This window comes from Mercenaria mercenaria, chromosome 9 (assembly GCF_021730395.1).
Source record: "Mercenaria mercenaria strain notata chromosome 9, MADL_Memer_1, whole genome shotgun sequence".
Classification (NCBI taxonomy): Eukaryota; Metazoa; Mollusca; class Bivalvia; order Venerida; family Veneridae; genus Mercenaria; species Mercenaria mercenaria.
The window spans coordinates 67915208-67941286 of NC_069369.1; the positions used below are offsets into that span (position 1 = coordinate 67915208).

At 36.3% G+C, this 26079-nt stretch overlaps 2 protein-coding genes across 16 annotated transcripts in view; one reads left to right on the plus strand and one right to left on the minus strand.

The window, feature by feature from the left end:
• The window catches only part of LOC123547372 (zinc finger protein 287-like), a 144619-nt gene that overhangs the window by 116042 nt on the left and 2498 nt on the right, over positions 1 to 26079 (minus strand). For 14 of the 15 annotated variants that reach the window (XR_006685633.2, XM_053551649.1, XM_053551648.1 and 11 more), the window contains exons 2-3: positions 3863 to 4014; positions 752 to 1377 (exon numbers count right to left, since the gene is read on the minus strand). Coding sequence is in view for 14 of the 15 variants with exons in the window: in XM_053551649.1 (XP_053407624.1) it covers positions 752 to 1377; positions 3863 to 3959 (723 nt within the window). In the remaining variant the exon portion in view is untranslated. Of the gene's footprint in view, positions 1 to 751; positions 1378 to 3862; positions 4015 to 4949; positions 5136 to 26079 lie in introns of all 15 variants that reach the window. The other variant, XM_053551642.1, reaches the window with a different exon arrangement.
• LOC123539668 (uncharacterized) lies at positions 22823 to 25817 on the plus strand. Its single transcript, XM_045324386.2, has 3 exons — positions 22823 to 23190; positions 23888 to 24119; positions 24440 to 25817. Exons 1-3 carry the CDS (start codon positions 22929 to 22931, stop codon positions 25815 to 25817), a joined length of 1872 nt encoding a protein of 623 aa, XP_045180321.2. The 5' UTR covers positions 22823 to 22928.

Below are 26079 nucleotides of genomic sequence, written 5' to 3' on the forward strand. Positions count from 1 at the left end.
ACAGAGTTAAGTACTCTTCCCTACAGATAGAGACTGTTATAATAAACAAGTGATAAAAGTTCCAAAGTCATAATTATGTCAAACAATTTTCACAAAATGTGAACTGATATGAAAATTTTTAAGTTAAAACGGACCATAATTCAGACAAAATCCTTGATACACTACAGTTATAAATGTACTCTTGCCTAAAACTGGACATTGTGATGGTGAAAGTGTTGAAAGTTTCAAAGCTTTTTCTTGAAAGTTTATCTCAAAAGTTTTTCTCAAAATGTGGACTGGTACGAAAAACTGTTGAGTAGCATAGTTCTACTTATTCTTCGAATAGTCGAGCTAAATGACACCTGACATCTCTCAATGTTTCGCAGAAGCACACAGCATCAAGTTCTGCAGCATAACCTTAGGACATTTTTGTAAACTAGCCTTATTTGAATCTAGAAATGTACTTCACTCCTGGCAAACAGTAACAGAGAACATTCTGCCTTGTTCCAGGGAAGGTGTGATCCCTCAACTCGAAAGTCTTGTGCTTAAGGTTTGTTACTCAAATTGTAGACTTGGAGGCATGCTGCTTTAACAGATGCAGCCAGGACAGAAACGCTTAATAACAATGTCATGCTGACTATTGAGTTTTCCCTTTAAAGAATATTATTCAAATTAATTTGAGCAAATTGTGTACATTCTCCAACATGATTCAGATGAGCCTCGTCCTAGCTGCATCTTTAGAAAATATTGCCTACTTATAGCTAGCACTTACTTTGCCTGAAGAACCACCTTTGGCAGCAGTGTTTACATTTGTGGAATTATTTCCAAGCGACTGACTTTCCATCTTTACACTAGTATCTCCTTCACTTGTAGAAGCCCCTTCAAAACTATAATCCACATTAGTTTCTTCATCATTATCATCATCACCATCATCAAAATCATCATTACCAACCACATCACTGTTATCAACCTCTCCTTTGTCATTACCCACATCCTCACTTTCTTGTTCAATTTTAATTGTAAACTGATTTCCATCCTCTACCTGTACTGTGATTGGCACTTTAATTTTACTTGTATCCAGAGTTTCACTTTTATTACTTTCTACTGCTTCTGTTACTAAGTTTTCATTTGATTCACTTGGCTCTGGCACTGAAGCACTAGCCACTTTGGCCTGTTTAATGCGTATTGCAGTTTGTTTTGGTGACTTTGTCTTTCTTTTTCCTCTCCGCACTGTACTTGTCCCTGTGGCTGGTTTAGATGGTGGAATGTTTATTTTGATTTCCGGAATTGTCTGTTTCATCTGAGGAGGAATATCTGTCTCAGGAAGACTTATTTCTTCACTGACAACTGGTGGATTTTGAACAGCTGGTCCCAGTTTGTCTGTTGTTACTGACAAATCTGTTAGATAAAAAATAATCCCAATTAAGGTTTTACAATATAGATTATTTTTAAGGTTCTGCATCATATTTTCAACAATCCTCCCTCTTAGCCAAATAGATCTATGGATCACAGGGCCTTGATATCGAGTTTAATCCATGGACAGCCGTATGTTCTCCATAACCTAACCAGCACTCTATGATTCTCTTTAAGCAACTGCCAACTTCCCTACATGAATCAGAGGTCAAGAATGACCTCACAAATATTGTCTTCAGTCACAGAGAACACACATCTCATCCAAGCATCAATTCTACAAACCCTGATTCAAAAGTCCTATACACTACTAAATGAGCTTATCCAAGCTGACAATACTATATTGTGCATGCAGTCCAGTCTAACACAACTGAAATACCAAAATGCTTATTATGCTTCACAATAACCAGGTCATTTTGAGAACTTAAGAGAATTTTAGATATTTCAACTGCAATATTATTATGTAATAATTAGGGATGGCAACGAATAGCAATTTTGGTATTCGAATATTCGGTCAACCTTCCGAACGAATATTCGGTCATCCAATGATCAACAAATCAACTCAAAATCTTATGAATTTATCGTACCCTTAGCAGCAATCTGCATTAATTCTACTTTCGTTTACACCGGAAGTAATTCAGACATTGGCGAATTAAGATTGACTTATCGTTCTCATCGCTTGTTCATCTTTTTGAATATAAAATATTTGTCATAAATTTGCCTTCGTTTGCGTATAATTAATACATGTAGGTTTTACTTAGTTTTACATGGATGTAGCCCACCCGTAAGTAAGGTTCTTTCTACATGTATATTACATGTAGCCAGCTTCCTATCGGATGATCGCGTGCAATACTTTAAAAAGACAGGCGGCATTGCTTGCATTTTGACAGTAGATTCACGTAATAGCATGAACAATATTTTCAATTAAACGAGGTGTAAAATTAAGAATGTGGAGTAGGGGGAGTCTAATAAAAGATATATTTTGCTTAACTTTACCCTTTGTCTGAATATTGAGTAGATTCTACTATTTTTTTCCACACGAAACGCATTTATTATCAACAGGATGATCCGTTTTACATGAAAATAATATTCATCTCATTTGACTTGTTTTCAACACTTTTCGACATTTTTCTTTACTCAACTACATCTAAAATCGACTTTGATTTAAATCCGAGTCATTAGTTCAAGTGCTTTCTGATGATTTTTAATTACATGCGGTTTGTACCTATCGAAAAAAAAAAGCGATTTCTAACGGATTTACATCAACTGGGGACAAATAAAATTTCTAAAGGTAAGCAATTAGCGGTACTTACTACAGGGCACGATGTCATCACCATAGCGGTGTACAATATCTGTGACCTTGACCTTTGAGATAGGAACCATGGGTTTGCACATGACTGTCTCACTGAGTTAAACATTCATGCCAAATATAAACAAGATTCCTCAATGCCAATCTATCACACTTAAAAGGAATTTGGAGAAGATCTTATGATGCTATAGAATAATTTTAATGGAGATACATCAAGCGGTTCATGAGAAGTTGTTTAATTGTGTAAATTTCTAATTTCAGCTCTTGTGGCTCTTAAATGGGGCCAAATGCCCCCAACAGAACAAAATTCAGAGAGGATCTAATCATGAGAGGACCTTATAACGCTGGATGAGATGAAGTTTGATGAAGATTCAACGAGTGGTTCATGAGTTGTTAAAGGTTTTTCTATTTATAGCTCTCACAGCCCCATTTGAAAACAAGAGCTGTCACTAATGGTGACAAATGCCCCCGCAGCGCCTTGACCTTTGACCTGGTGACCCCAAAGTCAGTAGGGGTCGTGTACTCAATAAGTACTATCAGCATGTGAAGTTTGAAGGTCCTGGGTGCAGTGGTTCGCAAATTAAGTGCCTTCATGCAAAAAGTTAACGTTGTGACGAACAAACGGATGGACAGTTGAAAACTATGCCTTCTTTCGGGGGCATAAAAAAGTTGGTGAGGACCTTGTATGATGAAGATCCATAAAGCGGTTCATGAAAAGAAACCATTTGAAGGTTTTCTACTTTTAGCTCTGGTGGCCCTTAAAAGGAGCTAAGGTTAAACATCTGAACAATCTTGAGAAAGGACCATGCCAGGATGCTTCTTACCAAGTCTGGTGCAATTCTGACCAGTTGTTTCAGCGATGTCATCTAAAGACAAGTGTGGCCAAACAGACATAGTGAGTGATCACAATAGCTTAGTTACCCTGAGCACTTCATGTGCAGGTAAGCTAATAAAATCAAAAGCTAGATGTAAGTAAATCCTAACTCAAATTCTGGTATTACAGAGAGAAAAACTTATGCATTTGTGGAGCAAAAAGAGCAGAAACATGTAACACATGTATCAAAGAAGTCAAAACTGCAGTGAACAGTTATAAACCAAACTAAAAGGAAGTTCATTTATTCTAAGAAAAAGAAAATAACCAGGTCCTTAAACTTCAACCATTACCTGGTTTACAAAACATCCATCCTTGGTCCACAAAGAAGTTTTTCAGGGCAGACTCCTGCTCTAGTGTCACGTATAACATCATCAAGTAAGACTCCATGGTGGCTGAAGTAGATGATTTCTCCTTACACTAGTATTCTAAATTCAAGCAGCACCTGAAATACATAGTTTAGTACAATTTAGCTTAAAAGTAAGAGAGGGATGGGTTATTTCTTGCATACCAGACTGGGCTTTTTTGGCGATTTCAGCGGTGCTGGAAACCCCCATCATACATCCCAGGGTGTAAAGAGGACTCTTGTGCACTATATGACGCATAATGAACTACATCTCTATAGTAGTACATATAATTATTATGATTCTACTTAAAAACAGATAAACAGTGTGCGACATTAACTTTTTAACACCGTAGCCAATGTGGCTACAGACTATTAATTTTTTGTAGCCCGACAGAAGTTTTCATAGCCCCACCGATTTTCGCACAAGAAAGAACAAGACTTTCATTCCAATATGTTTTAATTAATTTCTTTTAATAGACTGCTGTAGGTTGGTGAATGGTGATATATTTCAGATTATGTGGAATATTGTACAAGTTTTTCAGAATTGATTTCGTAATTTTATGTTATGGCAGAAGTGAAAACGTACAGCAACATCTCATACTTCAGAGACTGACTACTGGTTTTGCCAAAGTGAACAGTATGAGTTATGAATATAATTATATATTTATATGATCAATATAAGTCAATATTATAGCACACTGTTCGTGATCAGTACTTGGTACATCTCTACAGATTCAACAAGTTGTCGTTGTTTTCACATTTTATTTTGAAACAGTGTTCACAAAACTGTGCAGAAAGGAAAGACACAGAGTCATGAAACGAGATCAAAAGCAGCTTTGTATACTAGAAATAGCTTGGCAAAAATATATACTGGATTTGATTTTTCTATACACAGACCAGGAAATAAAATGGATTCAAACTGTACGAATTTGCAGAAACAAATTTATCCGAATTTGAATAATTTCCATTCGAGTACTATTGTTTTCGATAAATAGGGTGATGGTGACAGAAAGAACTATTCCCAAAAAACGGACCTCTTTCTCATTTTTTTCTCTTTTTTCTGCTGTTGGTGTCGATGCTGTTGGCCTTTTGAATGCCTTTCCTGGCTGTGCCCCAGCGAAATATTTCGTTTCGTTTCGTTTCGTAAATTTCAACTGATACATTCTCAGCGCGCAAAAGTCGTTGTCATCTCTGGGGTACCCCAGTTAACTCCCTTGCAACTGAAGTAGATTTTACAAAAGTGTAAAATACACGGAACCAGTGTAAATGTAAACACAATCTGCCGACGAGGAAACTTAGCAAAATGCAACAGCCTTGTTTGCAATGATCGTTTTCAGTAAATTAATTCCTCAGAATTTTTTGGTCTGCCGATTTTCTGTCGCCTTAGACAATTTTTCGTAGCCACGGGCTATCGGGCTACTGTTAATGTCACACACTGGATAAAAATCAAGTACCACGATGGTTCTTCTTTGTTCCTAATATATTTCCTGATCCAAAAACATTACAGAAAAACATTTCACTGCAGATAATAGAACAAAAACCACAACTATAATACATTGCTTTTGTCTTTGTAACATCAAAACATACTTCCTGTTTAGGGACATGCAGTTCTAAAATGTTGTTAGTATGCTACGGTAAGAAAAAAGTGCCAAGAGAAAGGCTTTTGTTTGAAATTATTTTTACTATTATTTGTTGAATGTGGCATGCAAGAAAAGGGAAGTTTTCCCATATTCTATCAATGCTCAGAAGAACTAAAGACAACTTACTCGGAACGTTTTCAACACAAATAGCTTGCCTGAGGAATACGAGAATAGATCCAAGCCTGATGTTAGGCAGTCAAATTTACTACACAGAGCCGGGATATAGACGATATAGTTAGTGGTTATAAATAAAAAAAATACTTGCTATAATAGTCAACTGCAGTGTTTTTTCCAACTAATTTGGGAATGGGGCCGGGGCCTTTACAATTGGGAAAAATGTGTCGTAAAATGCCTAAATTGGGAATTGTTAAAAGTTATATTTTTTATTAAAATGTCACATTTAAGAAACAAATTGCCATAATTTATCATTAAGCATTAAGTTAGCAAACTTGTGTTTCAAATGTTTAAGGGTTCAGTCTTGTTTGGAAAGGTTGAAAAAAAAAAAAAAGACAAAAATTTAACTTTGGGAATTTTAGTTTTGAAATTGGGAAAAAAAAACAACATATTTGCCATTGGGATTGGGACCCAATTTTGGCACCAAATTAGGACATATTAATGAATTTAATTTAATCCTAAACATAACCATTTTCAATAAAGTCTATAAAAAACATAATTTGGAAGGTTTAAGTTCTCAGAAAAGGTCAATAAATAATGATTCTATACCGCCTATTGGTTTTCAAAATGAAGAGTACCCTGATAAGGAGACAGGGCTTTTTCCCCCTATAAATCTACCTCCGGTAAAAGGAGGTAATCCCAATGCCAAAAAGTATGTTTTTTTCCCAAAGTTGAATTTAAAATTCCCAAATGATTATACCTTTTAAGGGTTTTGCTGTTTTAAGATAGTTTTGCTAATTTGTATTTATATTTAGGTAAATTATAATACTGTTGAACAATTACTGAAATGCAATTCATTAACACTTCACACAAAAACACTTTTATGTAGATTTTGGCAATTTGCAAATTGTCCCAATTAACAGGGTTTTCCTCGACGCACATTTTTGTGCGTTTTAGCACACTGATTTTCAAAATGACCCTCAAAATAATTCTGAACGCGTCATTGTTCTCAATTTGTTCTCAAAATGTTCAAATTCTCAACTACCGGCCGAAATTACGGCGACATGAATTTTCGTACCCAATATTGTAAGTAAGTACCGATTCGCGCGTAGGTACGAAGTAGTAAAGGTAGACAGCGTTCTAGGTTTAATTATCTGCTCGATATCGACGTCTCTTAATACGGTAAACCATTCAACAAAATGGTGCATCAACAAAATATTATGTTTTTCTTGTCATCTGCATAGAGTGCATACATGCCATATTTTCAGACAGTCAATAAGGGAGTTTTGCCTCAGCAGGGCTTTTTTTAAGGGAGATTTAGGTAAAAATAAGGGAGACTTTTATTCGCTCACTTTTTACGTGCGAAATAACCGTTTTCATGAAAAAATCATCAAGTTTTTACATTGAATTGATGAGTGGAGCCAACAGTTGTGTACAGAATGCATGATTTTTACTTATAGCACTTAACTTAATCCAAGGAAATTCAGAATTCCTTGAAAGATTGAACCAGGAACTTTGTTTTTGCTTTATGTGTTGATGCTTCTGGGGAGAGTGATCTTTTTGACATGTTTAAGCATACAATACCTCAAAAGATTGCGGAGATATGTCAAAACAGTCTTTTAAGGGCAGTCATTCTTTACATGTATTTAACCAAGGAATTCTTCTCCTGTTAATTATTGCAACATGACAATATCACAAAGGAATGACAGTCAATTATTCGGGCAATATGAATTGCAATTTATTTCATAAAATTCACTTATCCGAATTCATGTTTGTCCGAAATTCTGTGTAGTGTGACATTAACTCGCCAATTGTGTTAAGTTGTTGTCGAATTTTTGCAAGTATTTAAATTGAGAAACATAAACTCGGTGTTAGCACTAACCTGTCTCATCCTCTGATGGCTCGATAAATATGGGAAAAGAGTGTCTCCCGATAAATATTAAGGTCAGCGAAAACGAAAGTACACTTTGGCAGGTGGCGGTAAAATGACGTAATTTTAAGACTGGTTTACATATTGTTTTGAAAAATTGCGGATCAGTGGCTTTGATGCTATTGAATCAGTCTAAAATCTCGCATGCACATGTTTACAATTTGCCTACGGGTAAGATTAAATGGTTAATTGTTTGCAGATGGTGACAGTAGGTGGTAAGATAATTAATGCCTCAGCAAGGTTCGATCTTAACGCAGTCCCGCGATCCCGAGGACACCTATTTTAGCGGAGGGCCTCCTGAACTTGGAAGCTGGCTGTCCCGTTGGGACATTAAGTTTTCAGTTCAATATAGCTAAAAAACTTATCAAAAATACCAAAATGACAGAAAAACCTTGCTTTGAAACGATTTTCGAAGTAGACATCTGTTCTTACCACAGTCCGGATGTTTACTCTCGAATACATACATGTACGTAGACTGGTTCCGCGTCATATAAAATATATAGTGTGAAATCACAGAAGAGACAGCGGGTACCAGTCTAACATGTACGGTACGGTCCGGGTACGGGGTTTTACCATGTAGCCTCGCTTTCGGTTGTCCTGTATTTTCGCGATTATTTGTTTACCTGTCAAAAAGTCATGTGGAAATTTATCGATGGCGTTACGGAACCAGCCATTAAAAAGCCAGTGATTTTATCGATTGTTCACTGAAAATGGGAGGGATTCCTGAAATCAGGGAGGGACAGCTGAATTTGTAAGGAGGAATCCCGCCAGGATTGTTAGAAAAAAAGTAAGCATCTAACCCTGCTCAGACGTGTATCTGTCGATAAACAAGCTAGGGATTATAGACAACTATGAAAATTATGTTTGAAGGGTATTTCCGGGCTACTCGATTTTTCTAAAGGTCTACATTGGGTCCGAGATACAATATTTCGACAGATGACTTTTTTCTGAATTTATTTTTTTACGGGAGGTTTTCATGTCCTGGCGGGAGACCGGGAGATCTACTGAAAATACGGGAGAAAAAGCCTCCCGGCGGGAGATATGGCATGTATGTGAGTGTTGAAAGGTCCTCGACCAAAAATGTAAACATTCATATATTTCATATGTCATCACTTCGAAATGAAATGCTGGCCATGTATCAAAGATTCAAAACAGTCCTTTCGTATCGGGCTGCGAAAATGTTTGCAACACTACACTTAGGCAAACATTTCGTCACGAAACTGGTTGAAAGATCCCTCCGTCACGCAGATGCACTCAAAAAGTTGCAGTTACTGTCTGATTTCAAAAAAGTGTAAAAAATTTATTTGTTGATGCACTAGTATTCTTTTTGTTTTTTTACAGTACATTGCAAGTTAATTTATCATAAACTTTAAAACACACTCTTTCTTTTGGATTTTTTATATAGATTTCAATACCATTTTATTCATTTTTTTAAACGTAAAAAAATGACCCCTTGAAATTGAAAATGACCCCCAGTCAAACATGAATGGGTCATAATGACCCCCTATCAAAATTTCTGAGGGAAAACCCTGCAATTAAGATAATTTCCGAGAACATTTTCCCAATTCCACCGGTGTCGGTGGCATTCCCAAATTGATGAAAAAAAGGCCTGGGTGACAACTGCTGTGGCGGACAAAATATTGCAGACGGGTACCTATTTGAAACTTGTGTGAATAACTTGTGTTCAAATAATGTTGCATGGATTATTTTATGCCAAATCAAAAGAAAAATGAATTCGAAATATTTTAAAGTAAAAGCAGTGCTCCAGCTAGGATTAAAAAAGGGAAGAGTGCTGGCAATGAAAAGGGCACTTCTAGGGGGGGGGGTCCGGGGGCATGCTCCCCTGGGAAAAAGTTTTAACTGGTGCACGCATATGATGCATTTTAACATATACTTTAGGTGTGGAATTTTGCATACTATGGGCATTATATTAGGCACACTTCAGGCATGGTATAAGGCATACTTTGTGCTTTGATAGACTATGTTTGTCATCTCTAATATACTAAAAATGCTGCTGCTCGTATTTTACTTGGCAGTTCCAGTCATTGATTATCAACTTGTAAAATTTCTTTGTAACTGTATATTGAATAACAATATCTACGTGTTAAAGAAATAAAGCTTGAAATCATTTCTGTTGCAATAACATTTTAATAACTTTTGTTTAGGTCTATTTTACTTGTTAAAATTTCAGAACACATCTCCATGTACTTGATTTTTATAAATTTATATGTGCAACCATACAGAAGATAAAGTTTAAACTTCCACTTAAATGAAACAAGAGCTCGTCGAACACGAAATGCCCCTTGATGCATTCAGTAAATGTGAAAGCAGGTCACTAGATCAATTTCAAGGTAAAGTTCATTTCGGTAGACAGAACTATGCATGTGCTTCAAATTTGGAGGCTGTAGCTTGAGAAATGTGAAAGTAGGTAATAGATAAAAATCAATGTAAAATTTCAATTCAGAGCACAAAAATATGCATGCAGTCCAAATTTGAAGCATGTACCTTCAAAAATTGTGAAAATAGGTCACTAGGTCAATCTCATGATCAAAGTTTATTTCGGTACACAAAAGTATGCATGTGGTTCAAATTTGAAGGCTGTAGCTTGAGGAATGTGAAAGTAGGTCACTAGGTCAAAATCAAGGTCAAATTTTATTTCAGAACATAAAACTATGCAAGTGGTCCAAATTTGAAGCCTGTACCTTCAGAAATGTGAAAGTAGGTCACTAGGTCAATCTCAAGATCAAAGTTCATTTCAGTACACAAAACTATGCTTGTAGTCCCAATTTGAAGGCTGTAGCTTGAGAAATGTGAAAGTAGGTCACTAGGTCAAAATCAAGGTCAAATTTTATTTTGGAACAAAAAAACTATGCATGTGGTCCAAATTTGAAGCCTGTACCTTCAAAAATGTGACAGTAGGTCACTAGGTCAATAACAAGGTCAAAGATTTTTTCAGTACACAAACCTATGCATGTGGTCCAAATTTGAGGCTGTAGGTACAGAAATGTGAAAGTAGGTCACTAGGTCAAGATTAAGGTCAACTCATGTCAAGGTTCATCTTGCCAATCAAAACTATACATGTGGTCCAAATTTGAAAGTTATGGACATGAAGATTCTAAGTTTTTCCCTATATAAGTCTATATGAACCATTTTACCTCTGAGGCAGGGCCATATTTGACCCAAGAGGGATAACTTGAACAAACTTGGTAGAGAACCACTAAATGATGCTACATTACAACATACCAAATGCACAGACTTTGTGGTTTGGACAAGAAGATTTTCAAATTTTTTTCCTATATAAGTCTATATAAACCATGTGACCCTAGGGGTGGGGCCATATTTGACCCCAGGGAAATAATCTGAACAATCTTGGTAGAGGACCACTAGATTTTGCTACATACCAAATATCAAAGCCCTAGGCCCTATGGTTTTGGACAAGAAGATCAGAAACCATTTAACTGTTCCTAGCCAATATGACCTTGACCTCTGAACTAATGATCTCAAAATCAATAGGGGTCATCTGCTGGTCATGGCCAAACTAACAATCAATTTTCTTGACACTAGGCCCAAGCGTTCTTGAGTTATTGCCTGGAAACCATTTTACTGTTCCTGGTCAATGTGACCTTGACCTTTGATATACTGACCTCAAAATCAATAGGGGTTACCTGCTGGTCATGACCAACCTCCCTATCAACTTTCGTGACCCTAGGCCTAAGGGTTCTTGAGTTATCATCCGGAAACCGTTTTACTGTTCAGGGTCACTGTGACCTTGACCTTTAACATACTGACCTCAAAATCAATAGGGGTCATCCGCTGGTCATTACCAACCTCCCTATCAACTTTCATGATCCTAGGCCCAAGTGTTCTTGAGTTATCATCCGGAAACCGTTTTACTATTAAGGGTCACTGTGACCTTGACCTTTGACATACAGACCTCAAAATCAATAGGGGTCATCTGCTGGTGATGACCAACCTCCCTATCAACTTTCGTGACCCTAGGCCCAAGCGTTCTTGAGTTATCATCCGGAAACCGTTTTACTGTTCAGGGTCACTGTGACCTTGACCTTTAACATACTGACCTCAAAATCAATAGGGGTCATCCGAAGGTCATTACCAACCTCCCTATCATCTTTCATGATCCTAGGCCCAAGTGTTCTTGAGTTATCATCCGGAAACCGTTTTACTATTCAGGGTCATTGTGACCTTGACCTTTGACATACAGACCTCAAAATCAATAGGGGTCATCTGCTGGTGATGACCAACCTCCTTATCAACTTTCATGATCCTAGGCGTAAGCATTCTTGGGTTATCATCCGGAAACTGTTTTACTATTCAGGGTCACTGTGACCTTGACCTTTGACATACAGACCTCAAAATCAATAGGGGTCATCTGCTAGTGATGACCAACCTCCCTATCAACTTTCATGATCCTAGGCCTAAGCGTTCTTGAGTTATCATCCGGAAACGGATAGGTCTACATTCCGACCGACCGACAGACCTACTGACCGACCGACATCTGCAAAACAATATACCCCTCCTTTTTCAAAGGGGGGCATAATAAGGCAAAGTTTTTACTTACAATAGACTAAATGCAAGTTTAGCACTGCTAATAGAATGTATTCTGGGTATCCAAAATTTTATATCCAGGTATGATTACACTTTTCTAAAAGTCACCTAATGTCCAGTTTAAACAACATTTTTGAAAAATTATTATGATGCAAAGACTGTTTAACAGCATTTTACAGTATCAGACATTAAAGTTTAGTGTCATTACATGTTATTAAACTAATTTCAAAGAAATGTTCATGAAAAATCAGCAATTTTACACAGCAGACGACAATCTACTTTCGATTTCAAAAACTTTTAAAATGATAAAGTCAAAATATTTTCCTATCTAAATTTGATTGTGATTGGTTTTTATCAATTAGATTTAAATGTCTGTTGTCTGGACTTCAGTTTCAATTGTGTATAAACGGACATTTACGTCTGTGACCGAAAACGAAAGTACACTTTTGACAGGTTGCGCGAAAATGAAGATAATTTTCGAACTGGTTTGCATATTGTTTTACACTAAGCTTCCGTGAATTTAATGCTAGTAGTGGAGCAGTCTAAAATATCGTGGGTCTGCCTCTGGCTGATTACAGCAGGTAATTGTTTGCCAATTATACCAATGCCTCCCTGCCTTCGGTGTGTACCACTTGATAAAAAGGTGCAACAAAGCAGTTTATTATAGGCAGTGGCTAGAGAACTGGAATCGGTTCCCTAGACAGCGAACTTATTCGTCCGGAACCGGTTCTCTAGCCAAAGTACCGTGCATAGGCTAGGGAACCGGAATTTTATTTCTATGTACAAAGCTGCCGAAATTCACTTTGTTTCTTTTGGTAAGTATCATGCATGTTATTATCTTAATTAATTTTACCATATCAGCAAGCCATGCTCTCGCATTTGTCTGCGTTTACTGTGTCTCCAAAAAGTGTACTCTCCGCATACTATCCGCCATATTGGAATGATATAAACTAGTACGAATTATTGCGGAAATCGGGCAAGCCGAAATCAACTTGCAATTTAAATACAATTAAAGAAAAAATTAAAACAAATTAAGTAATTTCTGTTAATTAGTATTGATCACATGTTTCTTTTTTTCAATTTGCTAATCACTTGCAAACTTTAATCCAATAAAAAAAAAAAATGATTACGTGAAATCCCGAGGTGTTACAAACCAGTATTTAAAGTGATGAAAGAATCCGCTGGAAGATTTAATGGCAATTAAAATATTTTATACATCTGTAAACATCTAATGACACATATACAAAACAATACAACTTTACATTTAAATAATTTAAACATAGTACATGTTTAAAGCAAACAACATTTAAAAACGGCAAAGTAGTTTTCACGCCTTCCTTCGTACCAATTTATATCATTCCAATATGGCGGACACGGTATGCGGTGAGTACACGTTTAGAGACACAGTAATAGTGTTATTTCTAGAGCGACGCAGCAGGGCGCCCTGCCCTATTTTATTGCCGCAACGCTGCCCTTAAAATGTGCCCTCTTGCCTTTGATCTTCTGCTAAATCCCGCCAATTTCCCTGTTGACATGCCTCGACGATTTTTTGATCAACTAATTACGTCACGGCGAGTGCACATAGGTAATAAGAATCGATGAAGTGTTAAAAGAGTATGGATCCTGTGTAATGTCGAACAAGAGGACCATGATGGTCCTGAATCGCTCACCTCTTCCCACATGACCCAGTTTTGAGTATGACGTTGTTTTTTCTATTATTTGACACAGTGACCTAGTTTTTGAGCTCATGTGTCCCAGTTTTGAACTTGACCTAGATATTATCAAGATAAAAATTCTGACCAACTTTCATGAAGATCCATTGAAAAATATGGTCTCTAGAGAGGTCACAAGGTTTTTCTGTTATTTGACCTATTGACCTAGTTTTCGAAGGTACGTGACCCTGTTTTGAACATTACCTAGATATCATCAAGGTGAACATTCTCACTAATTTTCATGAAGATCTCATGAAAAATATGGCCTCTAGAGAGGTCATAAGTTTTTTTTATTATTTGACCTACTGACCTAGTTTTTTAAGGCACGTGACCCAGTTTCAAACTTGATCTAGATATCATCAAGGTGAACATTCTGACCAATTTTCATGAAGATCCATTCAAGGGTACGGCCTCTAGAGAGGTCACAAGGTTTTTCTATTTCAAGACGTACTGACCTAGTTTTTGATCGCAGTTGACCCAGTTTCAAACTTGACCTAGATATCATCAAGATAAACATTCAGACCAACTTTCATACAGATCCCATGAAAAATATGGCCTCTAGAGAGGTCACAACCTTTTTTCATTATTTGACCTACTGACCTACTTTTTTGAGGACACGTGACCCACTTTCGAACTAGACCTAGATATCATCAAGATGAACATTCTGACCAATTTTTATGGAGATCCATTCACAAGTATGGCCTCTAGAGAGGTCACAAGGTTTTTCTATTTTTACACCTACTGACCTAGTTTTTGACTGCACATGACCCTGTTTCGAACTTGACCTAGATATCATCAAGATGAACATTCAGACCAACTTTCATACAGATCCCATGAAAAATATGGCCTTAAAGAGGTCACAAGGTTTTTCTATTATTTGACCTACTGACCTGGTTTTTGATGGCATGTGACCCACTTTCAAACCTGATCTAGATATCATCAAGATGAACATTCAGACCAACTTTCATACAGATCCCATGAAAAATATGGCCTCTAGAGAGGTCACAAGGTTTTTCTATTATTTGACCCTACTGACCTAGTTTTTGATGGCACATGACCCACTTGATGGCACATGACCCAGTTTCAAACTTGACCTAGATATCATCAAGATAAACATTCAGACCAACTTTCATACAGATCCCATGAAAAATATGGCCTCTAGAGAGGTCACAACCTTTTTTCATTATTTGACCTACTGACCTACTTTTTTGAGGACACGTGACCCACTTTCGAACTAGACCTAGATATCATCAAGGTGAACATTCTGACCAATTTTCATGAAGATCTCATGAAATATATGGCCTCTAGAGAGGTCACAAGGTTTTTCTATATTTAGACCTACTGACCTAGTTTTTGACCGCACATGACCCTGTTTCAACCTTGACCTAGATATCATCAAGATGAACATTCAGACCAACTTTCATACAGATCACATGAAAAATATGGCCTTTAGAGAGGTCACAAGGTTTTTCTATTATTTGACCTACTGACCTAGCTTTTGATGGCACGTGACCCAGTTTCGAACTTGACCTAGATATCATCAAGGTGAACGTTCTGACCAATTTTCATGAAGATCTTGTGAAAAATATGGCCTTTAGAGAGGTCACAAGGTTTTTCTATTTTTAGACCTACTAACCTAGTTTTTGATGGCATGTGACCCAGTTTCAAACTTGACCTAGATATCATCAAGGTGAACATTCTGACCAATTTTCACGACGATCTTGTGAAATATATGGCCTCTAGAGAGGTCACAAGGTTTTTCTATTTTTAGACCTACTGACCTAGTTTTTGAAGGCATGTGACCCAGTTTCGAACTTGACCTAGATATCATCATGATGAACATTCTGACCAACTTTCATAAAGATCCCACAAAAAATGTGACCTCTAGAGTGGTCACAAGCAAAAGTTTACGGACGCACTGACGACGGACACCGCGCGATCACAAAAGCTCACCTTGTCACTTTGTGACAGGTGAGCTAAAAAGCGTTCGTAAGCGGCCAGCTGATTACCGAGCACATGAAAAGTGCCCTAGATTTCTTTGTGCAAAATTTAAATTAGACCGCTGTTTAGTATAATAACAAGTATATATCAATGCAGTTTGATTCCACTGTAATTTCCACTAGAAATTGCACAAATTTTAATGAATATCGAAAGTAAAAGTAAGTTTAGAATATCCGTTCACGAGTCTTATTACTCCCGATGTCGTATGCAATTTTTCCATATTTCCTTCACAAAAAGTGACTTTTGGTGTATTTTTTAAGATGAAAAACATCAAAATTTGAGGAACTATCTCTGGTTACCCCTAGTGGGTCATGTAAACTGAGAAAAAACTACTTTCAGACAACATTCCAAAAGTGTATCAGTATTCGAATAGTATAATTTTGGATATACGTTTTAGTAAACTTTAACCTGACTGTAATAGCACTTCAGGGTTTTTTTTTATTCTATAGCAGAGGCCGAATATCGGCCTCGTCCCCCAGCCGAGGATTTCCCCCACAGCCAAGGATTTCCCCTACCGCAGTCGAAATTCCCCTACGTCCGAAATTCTCCCCTCCAAAATCGTAAACAAAGCAATGGAGATTACTCCCAGCGATTTTCCCGACCGAATATCGGACTCGTTCACAATTGCAGACGGTCTTTCACAATTTTCAATGGGTGTGAAAACCTTTAGAAATAGTAGAAAAATGTTAGAAGAGCGTTCAGTGGACCCGAGGTTCTGGTTTTGACCAGCGAAAATCGATAAAAACTCGTATCTGACCCGCACATAATATGCCGTGGGCGTCTGCTTGTCTCGCAGTAATACTCTTTGATGTGTAATGAGTTGGAAAGCTCTGCCCCTTGTCAATCAAAATCCCAGTGAACTTCATACTGTTTGTCGACACCAGCGTAAGTATGACAGTAGGCGGAGCGTCGTATGTTAATTAGCTATTGACAGATGTCAATCACGCCACGCGCCGACTGACACGTGGTTATCATCAGTATTTCATATAGATGATTGATAAACAATGCAGCGTCAGATTATCGTGTTTGTACCTCTTGTTAAGTAGCGGTAACAGCTTATGCTGTATTGTGTAATATGTGTTGTTAATTTAAAGTAATTATTTTATGTGCTTGATTCGATTAAATAAGCCGGTCGGCCGTTACGCAAATTTATTATCTTTGCCGAGGTATTTTGCTAGAGCAAAATAAAATATTAATGTTTTAAGTAATCAGATATTATAAGTATGGAATAGTTCTGGTGAAAATATGAAATTTAAAACGGGTATTTTATCAAGAATTTTTAATGTTTGCTTTCGTTTTTTCATATTTTGTCACACGTTCTCGCGATCGTGATTATCGGACTTTTTTATCCTTTCTTACAAGATTTTCTAGTACAACTGAAATAAAAAGCCAACAAAAGTATGCATTTAATAATAATATGATGACTCTTGCAAAAGCAACTCTTATTTTAAAGCATTTTTTGTGAATAAAAGCATGTGACCTTTAAATATTCAATGATTTGAGCATTTCAACTCTCCCCACCCACCTTGTTACAATGATAAGTGAACATTAGTGCAAGTCCATCTATTGCTAAGTGACAGTGTGTATAGTTGCTAAAAGTTGCAAGAATATGTAATAAAAACATAGTTTAAAGTGTTTATTATGTATAATTGTAAATTCCCCGAATGAAAAAATCCCCCAAAACTGCTCGTCGCTCGCTATTTTCTTCCCCCAATGACAGGCTGGGGCCTCTTCCCCCAGTCGTAAAAAAAAAACCTGCACTTTTCTGTTAATGAAATACTGATGAAAGACCAGATCAATACAACATGACTTTTGATAATTGTTAGTTTACAATGTGACCTGAAACAGGCCTTTTACTTTGTTGTTTGCAACGTGATCTTGGTTTCAAGATAAAGCTTATATTAGGGCCCTCCACTATTTCATATTCATATGAATAAGTTGACATTCTTGGTGACATTTTTTAAGAGAAAGGCTTGAATAGTTTTAAAACCTAAACTATAAAGTAAGTAAAAAGCCTTTGTAAACTATGTTACTGGTTTTGGGAAGATTTACCACTTCATTCTGTGACATTTCTTTTAAGTGTGCAATAAAGATAAATGGAATACATATTAACTATAGACATCATGAAATGCAACTACTGCTATGGTAACTTTCACGTCTAAAAGAGCACCCTCTCTCTTTCGGACAGCACCCTGCCCTTTTTGAGCTCTAGAAATAACACTACAGTAAACGCAGATAATTGCCACGGCATGGTAATATTAATTCAGATAATAATATGCACGATACTTACCAAAAGAAACAAAGTGAATTCCGGCAGCTTTATGCATAGAAATAAAATTCCGGTTCCCTAGCCTATGCACGGTACTCTGGCTAGAGAACCGGTTCTGGACGATTAAGTTCGCTGTCTAGGGAACCGATTCCGGTTCTCTAGCCACTGTTTTTAATTTTATTATAACCACTGAGGCAAAAAAGGGAAGATTGGCTAAAAAGGAAATGAATGGTTGTAAAACGGGCAGAGTGCCTGGTGGGGAACAGGGCGGAACGGATTTCGGAATGGGTGATGCTATAAATAGCTAGCTGGAGCACTGAAAAGTTAGTCCATTGCATTTCATTTTATATCCCCACACAACCTATTTTCGACCACAACCCATTTTCGACCGCCTAGGACTTTGTATGATAAAAATCTTTACAAGCCAAATTTATCAGTTGTGATTGTTTCACTATTTACAGCAGAGACAGAACATGTTAGGAACCTATTCTCCTTCAGTTTTGGTACTTGGAAAATTATATAAATTCCATTTATGTAGCAGTACTATGTTTTCATGAGGTTTTTCTTATTACTAAAAAACCTGCATCTTTCTTTGTCTACTACCTATTCTTGCCTAAGCCAATATCAGTATTTATATGTCTTTTGCACTAAATGTTTATTCCTTACATGCTTACTGCCAGAATTGTGAAGCACACTATTATTAAATTATTTTGACAATGCAATCATATGTGTGTCCTTGCAACAGTTTTCTTCATTTTCTAAGCAATCTGAAATATTCGGAGTGTCAAAAGCTTAGCAATTATATAATACATTGTCATCTGTGACAGCTATCAATGTAGCAGATGTGACACCCTGGTTCTCTGGAGTAAATGAGCACATGATATAGTTCTTTAGATAATGCACTAAATTTTGGCTGCCATATACATGTACTTTACCCTACCCCCTGTAATTTAGGCAAGTGTACCTACAGCAGGGCACACACTGGCCTCCAAAAAATAATAGCCACTTTTTAACCTATGGAAAAATAATAGCCAAAACTGATGCGGATCTTTGTGTGCGATTTTTATGATAATAAAAATAATAAATTTTAACATATATATTTTCTTAATTGCTTCAAAAAGTAGTAGGCCCTAACAGAGGGTGTGGGAATCGTGGATTCAGAGAAATTACCTCCTAATATTGGTGGTGGGGTCCCACTATAAATGTTAAAATTGCTATATTCTGATGGATTTTGAAGGCATTTACAGGACACATATTTAGTTTGTGTAAGGCATCTGAAATAGTTGATACTGACTGACAGTATGGACTGGACAATGGCTCAGTTAGCCCCATTCATGCACCCACAATATGGGCACAGTTAAAGTTTACCAAGTTTTTGAGTATCATTCATGTTTATACTTTTTCTTTATACATATCAAAAATGTTTTCATGATTCTTTTGACCATAACTGCACTTTAATTGCTCGAAAAGTACAAAACAATCAGGTCGCGAAAATACATGATATTTGTCTTCTATGTATACTATTGAATTACAGCTTTTTGTCAACAAGTTTGTAATGCTTTATTCAATAAATATACTAATTTTAAGTGTTTTAGAATGTTTTTACATACGCTAATGACAGTATGCAAGCAAATTTATTTGTTGATTTTTTTAAGTTGCAGTATCGGCCATGTTTCTAAAAATAGAAACAAGACTGGGTTTCCCGATAATTTCTGGATTTAATGTACAAAACAAATATTTATTATGCCAGAATTGTCTTGGTAAAAAAATTAACTATTAAAAATATCTAGCCTGTAAATATTTCAACAAAGTCATGTTCTTTTAAAATTCTGGAAATTCGAAAAAAAAAAAAGAAAAAAAGATTTTGTTCACTTTAAACAATTTCATTTCAGATTAAAAACACATATAGATCTAACCTAGATTCTGATTAAAGATATTTTGAAATCGTCGACAGTTAGGGCAGTTTAAAATATGTTTGTAAAGATAATTAAATCAGCGGTAACTGTAGATTGCAATTTAGGTTTTGATCAGGAAACTGCCGGTACAAATTTGTTTAATTGTCGTCTGCCGAATATAGAGTTGAAAAAAATTTGCGTTGGCGATTTAAAATGTTCCCAAAAAGTAGCCTGCCAGTTCAATCTGATTGATAGCTAGATAAGTAAGATTAACTTCCGGTTCATAATCGGTTTAATTGTCGTCTGCATCCTACCGCCTTAGGCAATGTGATCGGCATAGTTGAAACGAGTTTGGAATACACGAGGTAATAAACAGTCTGCTCTATTGATTTTCTATACTAGCTGATCGCGGGTTACTGTCTCACTTGGCATAATTATTTATGTAGCTTTTGAATAAAATAATCGCCAGTTCCTTTCGCCAAGATGAAAAAATGTTCGCCATTTAAATAAAATAATCGCAAATGGCGATAATGGCGACTGACAGCGTGAGCCCTGCTACAGTCAAAGAGCTATAAAAATAAATAGATTGGCAACTTGAAAGGAATACAGAACAAATCTCGCCAACCTCCCATGACAAAAAAACGAGATCTCGTTTACCGCAGGGTTTTCCCTCGGGTTTTTTATTTGGGAGTCCATGGACTCCCATGGCTGATAATTTAAGGGTCCCTTATAATTTTTAGGGGTCCACAAATTATTGATCTTGAAAATGGACATTATTACTATAAAAATTTACCCTAAAACCGAATGAACTTAATTGTATCTTTTTAATTTAGATAGCAGTTGATTCAATATTTTGGAATGGTATCTTTCAAAATGGCATGAGCTTCTCAATTCAGACTGATTACAAAAGGTGTGATAGTCTTTTTGTTATGATTAAATAGCCAGTAATTACCGGCAATTAACGTGTCACCTCGTGTCAATTATGTTGTTCACAGTTTTATCTCGGTTAAAGATAATACTCGATCCTTAATTAGTATCATAATTTCTGTGATTTATTAATATTTTTTCATCAAAATACTTTAAATTTATATGAAATTAATGTTGTTAAATAAAAAAAATAAACCATTCGATCTTTTACGGAACGTAACGGCAATCTTAGATTTCAGCGGTGACAGTTAGCGCGGAGAGTAGTTTCCCTTTACCAAAATGGCGAACATCGATAACAAAACTTGTTTTGAAGTTTGAAAATCGTCTATACCTGTGTATAATGAGCACCCACGATTCCGTGATGGTCCAGGTGGTAAAAAACTGCGCATTTTACATGGGTATCTGCGCAAAGGAGGCTTCAGTGCAAAGGAGTTTCGTGACCGATTTTGCGGGTCCAGTGGGACGCAGAGGCACTAAAAAATGCGAGTTCAAAGCAGTAAAAGCGCGTCAGGGACGCAGAAAACCTGCGTCCGGGAAAACCCTGCCGGAAGTGGCGCTTTCTCCACGTGCCATTTTGTATGCGAAAGCAATTATTCATCGGTAAAATAATAATCACCATATGACCACGCTTCTTTCCATGGCAAAAAAAAACAATGTGTACTTCGTGTCTTAAGACAATTTCAAATTGAACTAATTTTGTTTTAGAAGCTAACATGTATTTTAAATGTAGTTTAACAGGTACAAATTGTAACTCCATGCTCGCCGATGTTTGTTTTTAACATAACGCCGAATCACACGAGATTACAGCCAGTTGCCATTCTGTGTATTTTATACTTCTTTGCTACAGTATATTGATCTGCCATGTTGGTTTTGGTGTTTGTTGCCAGACTTGAATTTTGGGTGTTCTATGTTTGCCATGACTTCCTACTGACGGCTTTCAAAATCATCATGCCAGGGATTCGATCGGTAAGAAACTTGAAACTTAAATGGTATGCTTTTAGAGCACTTATGCTGATAGAAAGTGTTTGACAATAAACCATAGATTTGGACTTGCATTTGTACAAAACTGCACAGAAAACTTGTTAAGCGGTCGAAAACTGGTTGTACCGGGATCAAGATCAATGGATATGTTTCATTTGATGAAATTATAGCGCGACAGACTTCTGGCACGGTTCCTGGTTAGCTTACAGAACGGGATTTGTTTCAGCTCAGAAATCCATGACTACATATAAACATCTCTGAGCTGAAATTTTTTAGCTACTGACCCCTAAGTGCAAGTGATTCGGACGGTACGAAATTTATACAGACTTCCAGTGAAACGAGGCGGAGCCTACCTCTTTCTTTCACACAGGGCTTTTTCACCCTATCTCACGGGGCCGATATTCGGCCCCATTCCCAATGCCAAAAATGCTCTATTTTTCCCAATCTGGAGCAAAAAATTCCCAATTGAAATCAGTTACTTTCTGTTTTTCAATAATAATTCTTGCACAATTAGTTTTGTTTGCCAAGTAAATTAAACAAAATGTTGGAAAAACCAACTCGTTTCTATTTTTAGTAACATGACCGTCTGCAACCTCGGCAAAAAATAATTACAAGATTTTGCTGAAGAAATGTGTGATTTGTATGCAAAAACCTCTCAAAATGCATAAAAACACAAATATTAATTGAATAAAGTACCCAAAACATGTTGACAGGTAGTTCTTATACCATTAAAATCAATTGTCACATATTTTCGCGACCCAGTTTTTACACTCGATAATACAGGCACTTTGCCATTCTACTTTTTGGATAATTTCAGTTATAACTTTGTTGAAAACAAACTAAACAAAAATAATTGCATGACAAATCAATAGTTACTGTATTTTTAGGCAATTCTCGGCTTCAGCATGACGTCACAAACAAAATGGCTGCCTAGCTACGGGTCATACAACCGCTTAGTTACGTATACTATATAATGAAATGAACTGCCGATCGCCTGCATTTCTGGTGATTATTACCATTCAAACAGATGTTAAAGTTGTTTTTCGCAAATTAAACATGTCTTTTAAGTATTTTGATGATCTTGATTCAGTGTCAAAAGCTAGATATAACGATAAATTGAATTTAATAGGCTTAGCAGAATGCCCTTACAAACTACCCGCCGGTACTTGGGAAAACAATCCGTGTAAGTGGCCTTCGGTGGAATATGGAGATATACACAATTATTTGATCGAAACACCTGGTAAGAGATTTTTTAAAACAAAATATTAATTATAAATGAGCAAAAAAACTTACTGTTACAATAAACTTTTAGACAGGCTATGTTCATTATACATCTAGTCTTGACGAAATCGCACTACTGCAGAGCTACAAGAATCTACTTCAGTATTTCTAAAATATTTTTTAGTCTTTAGATGTTATCAACATTAATATGTTTAAGTAATTGTTCTTTTATTTAATATTTAATTGCCACTTGATACGCGCGCAGAAAGCGGCGAACATAATATACCTTAGGCATCACGGTGATTGGTGATAAATTAAAAACTTAACTATTTCACAAGAGTGTAATGTTATGAAGTTAAAGGAATCTTTCTTCTACTTAAAAACATACCAGTACAATTAAACTTGATCTTTATCATCTCATTTTGCATAAATTGCCATTTAATGACAGCTGTTGTTAATTGTTGTGTTGTTTTAACACATGTCATATAGCACGTGGAGTAGCTCAAATTAACAATGGAAATGACAAACAGGAACACCCCCCAATGTGCTGCCTGATTAACGAGCAATCACAAAATATCACATGCAAGATTAAATCAATAATTGGTGAGATTTGACTTTGAGTAAAAGATAAGATGAACTTTTATGACATTCATTCTAAAATGTTTGCAAACACATACTTTTATTCTTAAGAGATTTAACAAGCTGAAATTTTGCAGGTGTCTACACAAGAGACAGCATGAAAAACTACAAGAGTCTGGAAGCCCATAATTACTTCAAGTCTGGTTGGGTTGAGACAGTATTATCATACAAGCCATCTAATAGTCAACATACATTACTGAAGGCCTTTGTCAAACCATCACAAAAGCTAAATGATGAGCACTACAACCCTTGGGTAGCTGTCAGCAATAATGGGCAAATTTCTGCTGCTCATTGTAATTGTATGGCTGGGTATGAGATCAAATTATTCAATCTATTATAACATAGAACATGTAAAGTACAACTTCAAATACAAATATAAGTCTAAAAATAAGATTTTATAATATTTTATTCCTGTTTTTTTTTTCAGAATAACAAATAAAGAATAAATAATGAAAATAATAATAAAAACAGAACAAATACTGGCACATATACATTTCTTAAACTAGTGCTTTGCTGCAATTTTCCTTTTCTCTGAAATTAAATTCATTACTACATTAATAGAATATTTTACATAGTTAAATGATAAGAATTATTTCTGCTGTACACTGAAAGAATGAAATTATTTTCAGACTGGCTGAATCCTGCTCACATATTGCAGCGGTGCTGTTTAAGGTAGAGGCAGCAGTTAGACTTGGGTACACTAAAACAGCATGTACAGATGAACTTTGTAAATGGAACCAAGACTTTGTTAAAAAAGTAACACCTGAACCAATATCAAAAATCAATTTCTTCACTGAGAAAGCAATAAATAAGGCAAAACACCGCAACAAAAAAAGGAAAATTATTCATCAGCAGGCAACTGAAGAAGAAAAACAGAACTTCTTGTCGTCCCTTAAAAACTTAAAAAATAAACCGGTTGTGCTTAGTTGTTTCAGTGGTTATTCTGATGATTTTCACTGGTCAAAAAAACCTAAACGTGACCCTAAACTTCCCTTACCGCTAACATCTCTATACAAAGAAGAAAATTTACTATTACAACCTGCTGAGCTTGGACAAAAATGTGAGAATTTTCTAAATGACATGAAATTGACAGATGAAGAAATAAACTTTGTAAACATCACTACAGCAGGCCAGAGCTCAAACATGGTATGGCATGAGCAGCGGACAGGAAGGATCACTTCATCAACAGTGCATGCTATAATCCGGACAGACCCAAACAACCCTTCGAAATGTGCTGTTGATCAAATTTGTAATCCAAGAAAAACTCCGCTTCAGACAGAAGCGATTAAGTGGGGAAACGAACATGAGGAATCTGGTCTGAAGTCTTACAGACAAGTCCTAAATTTTTCAAATCAGGGACATGTCAATATCAACATGAAAAACGAAGGGTTCCAGATCTCCAAGGAGAGACCTTACTTAGGCGCGAGTGCAGACAGTATAATGTCGTGTGACTGTCACGGCAAAAGAATAGTTGAAGTAAAATGCCCCTTTTCTGCTAAAGACAAGGACTTACAGGCCTTTTTGACCAACGCAGACTGCTACATTCAGAACAATAAGTTAAAAAGAACACATAAATATTTCAGTCAAGTACAGTTACAGATGTATGTTTATAATGTTGAAGTATGTGATTTTGTAGTCTGGGCTCCTAAGTTTGTGTTTGTGACACATGTACAGCGCGATGATGAATTTATAACAGAGATGCTTGAAAAATGTGATTTAATGTACCTTTCATGCATTTTACCGGAATTATTAACGCGCAAACAATCACATGGAAATTCTAAAACTTATGAGTGTGAAAAAGATGCTGAACAGCCATCAAAGCTTTACTGTTTGTGCCAAAAACCAGAAGACGACCAAAAATATGTTGGATGTGACAATCCTGACTGTTCAGTGCAATGGTTCCATTTGCATTGCTTGAAACTGAAGAGGGAACCAAAAGGATTCTGGCTGTGTCCTAGATGCAAGAAAAAATCCCAGAAAAAGCAATTGACTTTAATGCAAAAGTGAAATTATTTTGGTAAAAAATGACACACTACCCTCACTGAGGATAAATTGTAGCAATAAATTAATAGCAAACTTTGTTTAAAGATTTAAGTGATTAAAAGATACAATTTTCACATCATACTGGAAAATGAGCCACGTCATGATAGAAGGTACAAACTGTGTAAGCATGACATTAACATGAGTGTGTAATTTCTGTTATGTTAAAACATTGAATAATCACAGAAACCCTGAAAATGTTTTTGCTGTGAAAATGTTCACTTTTGCA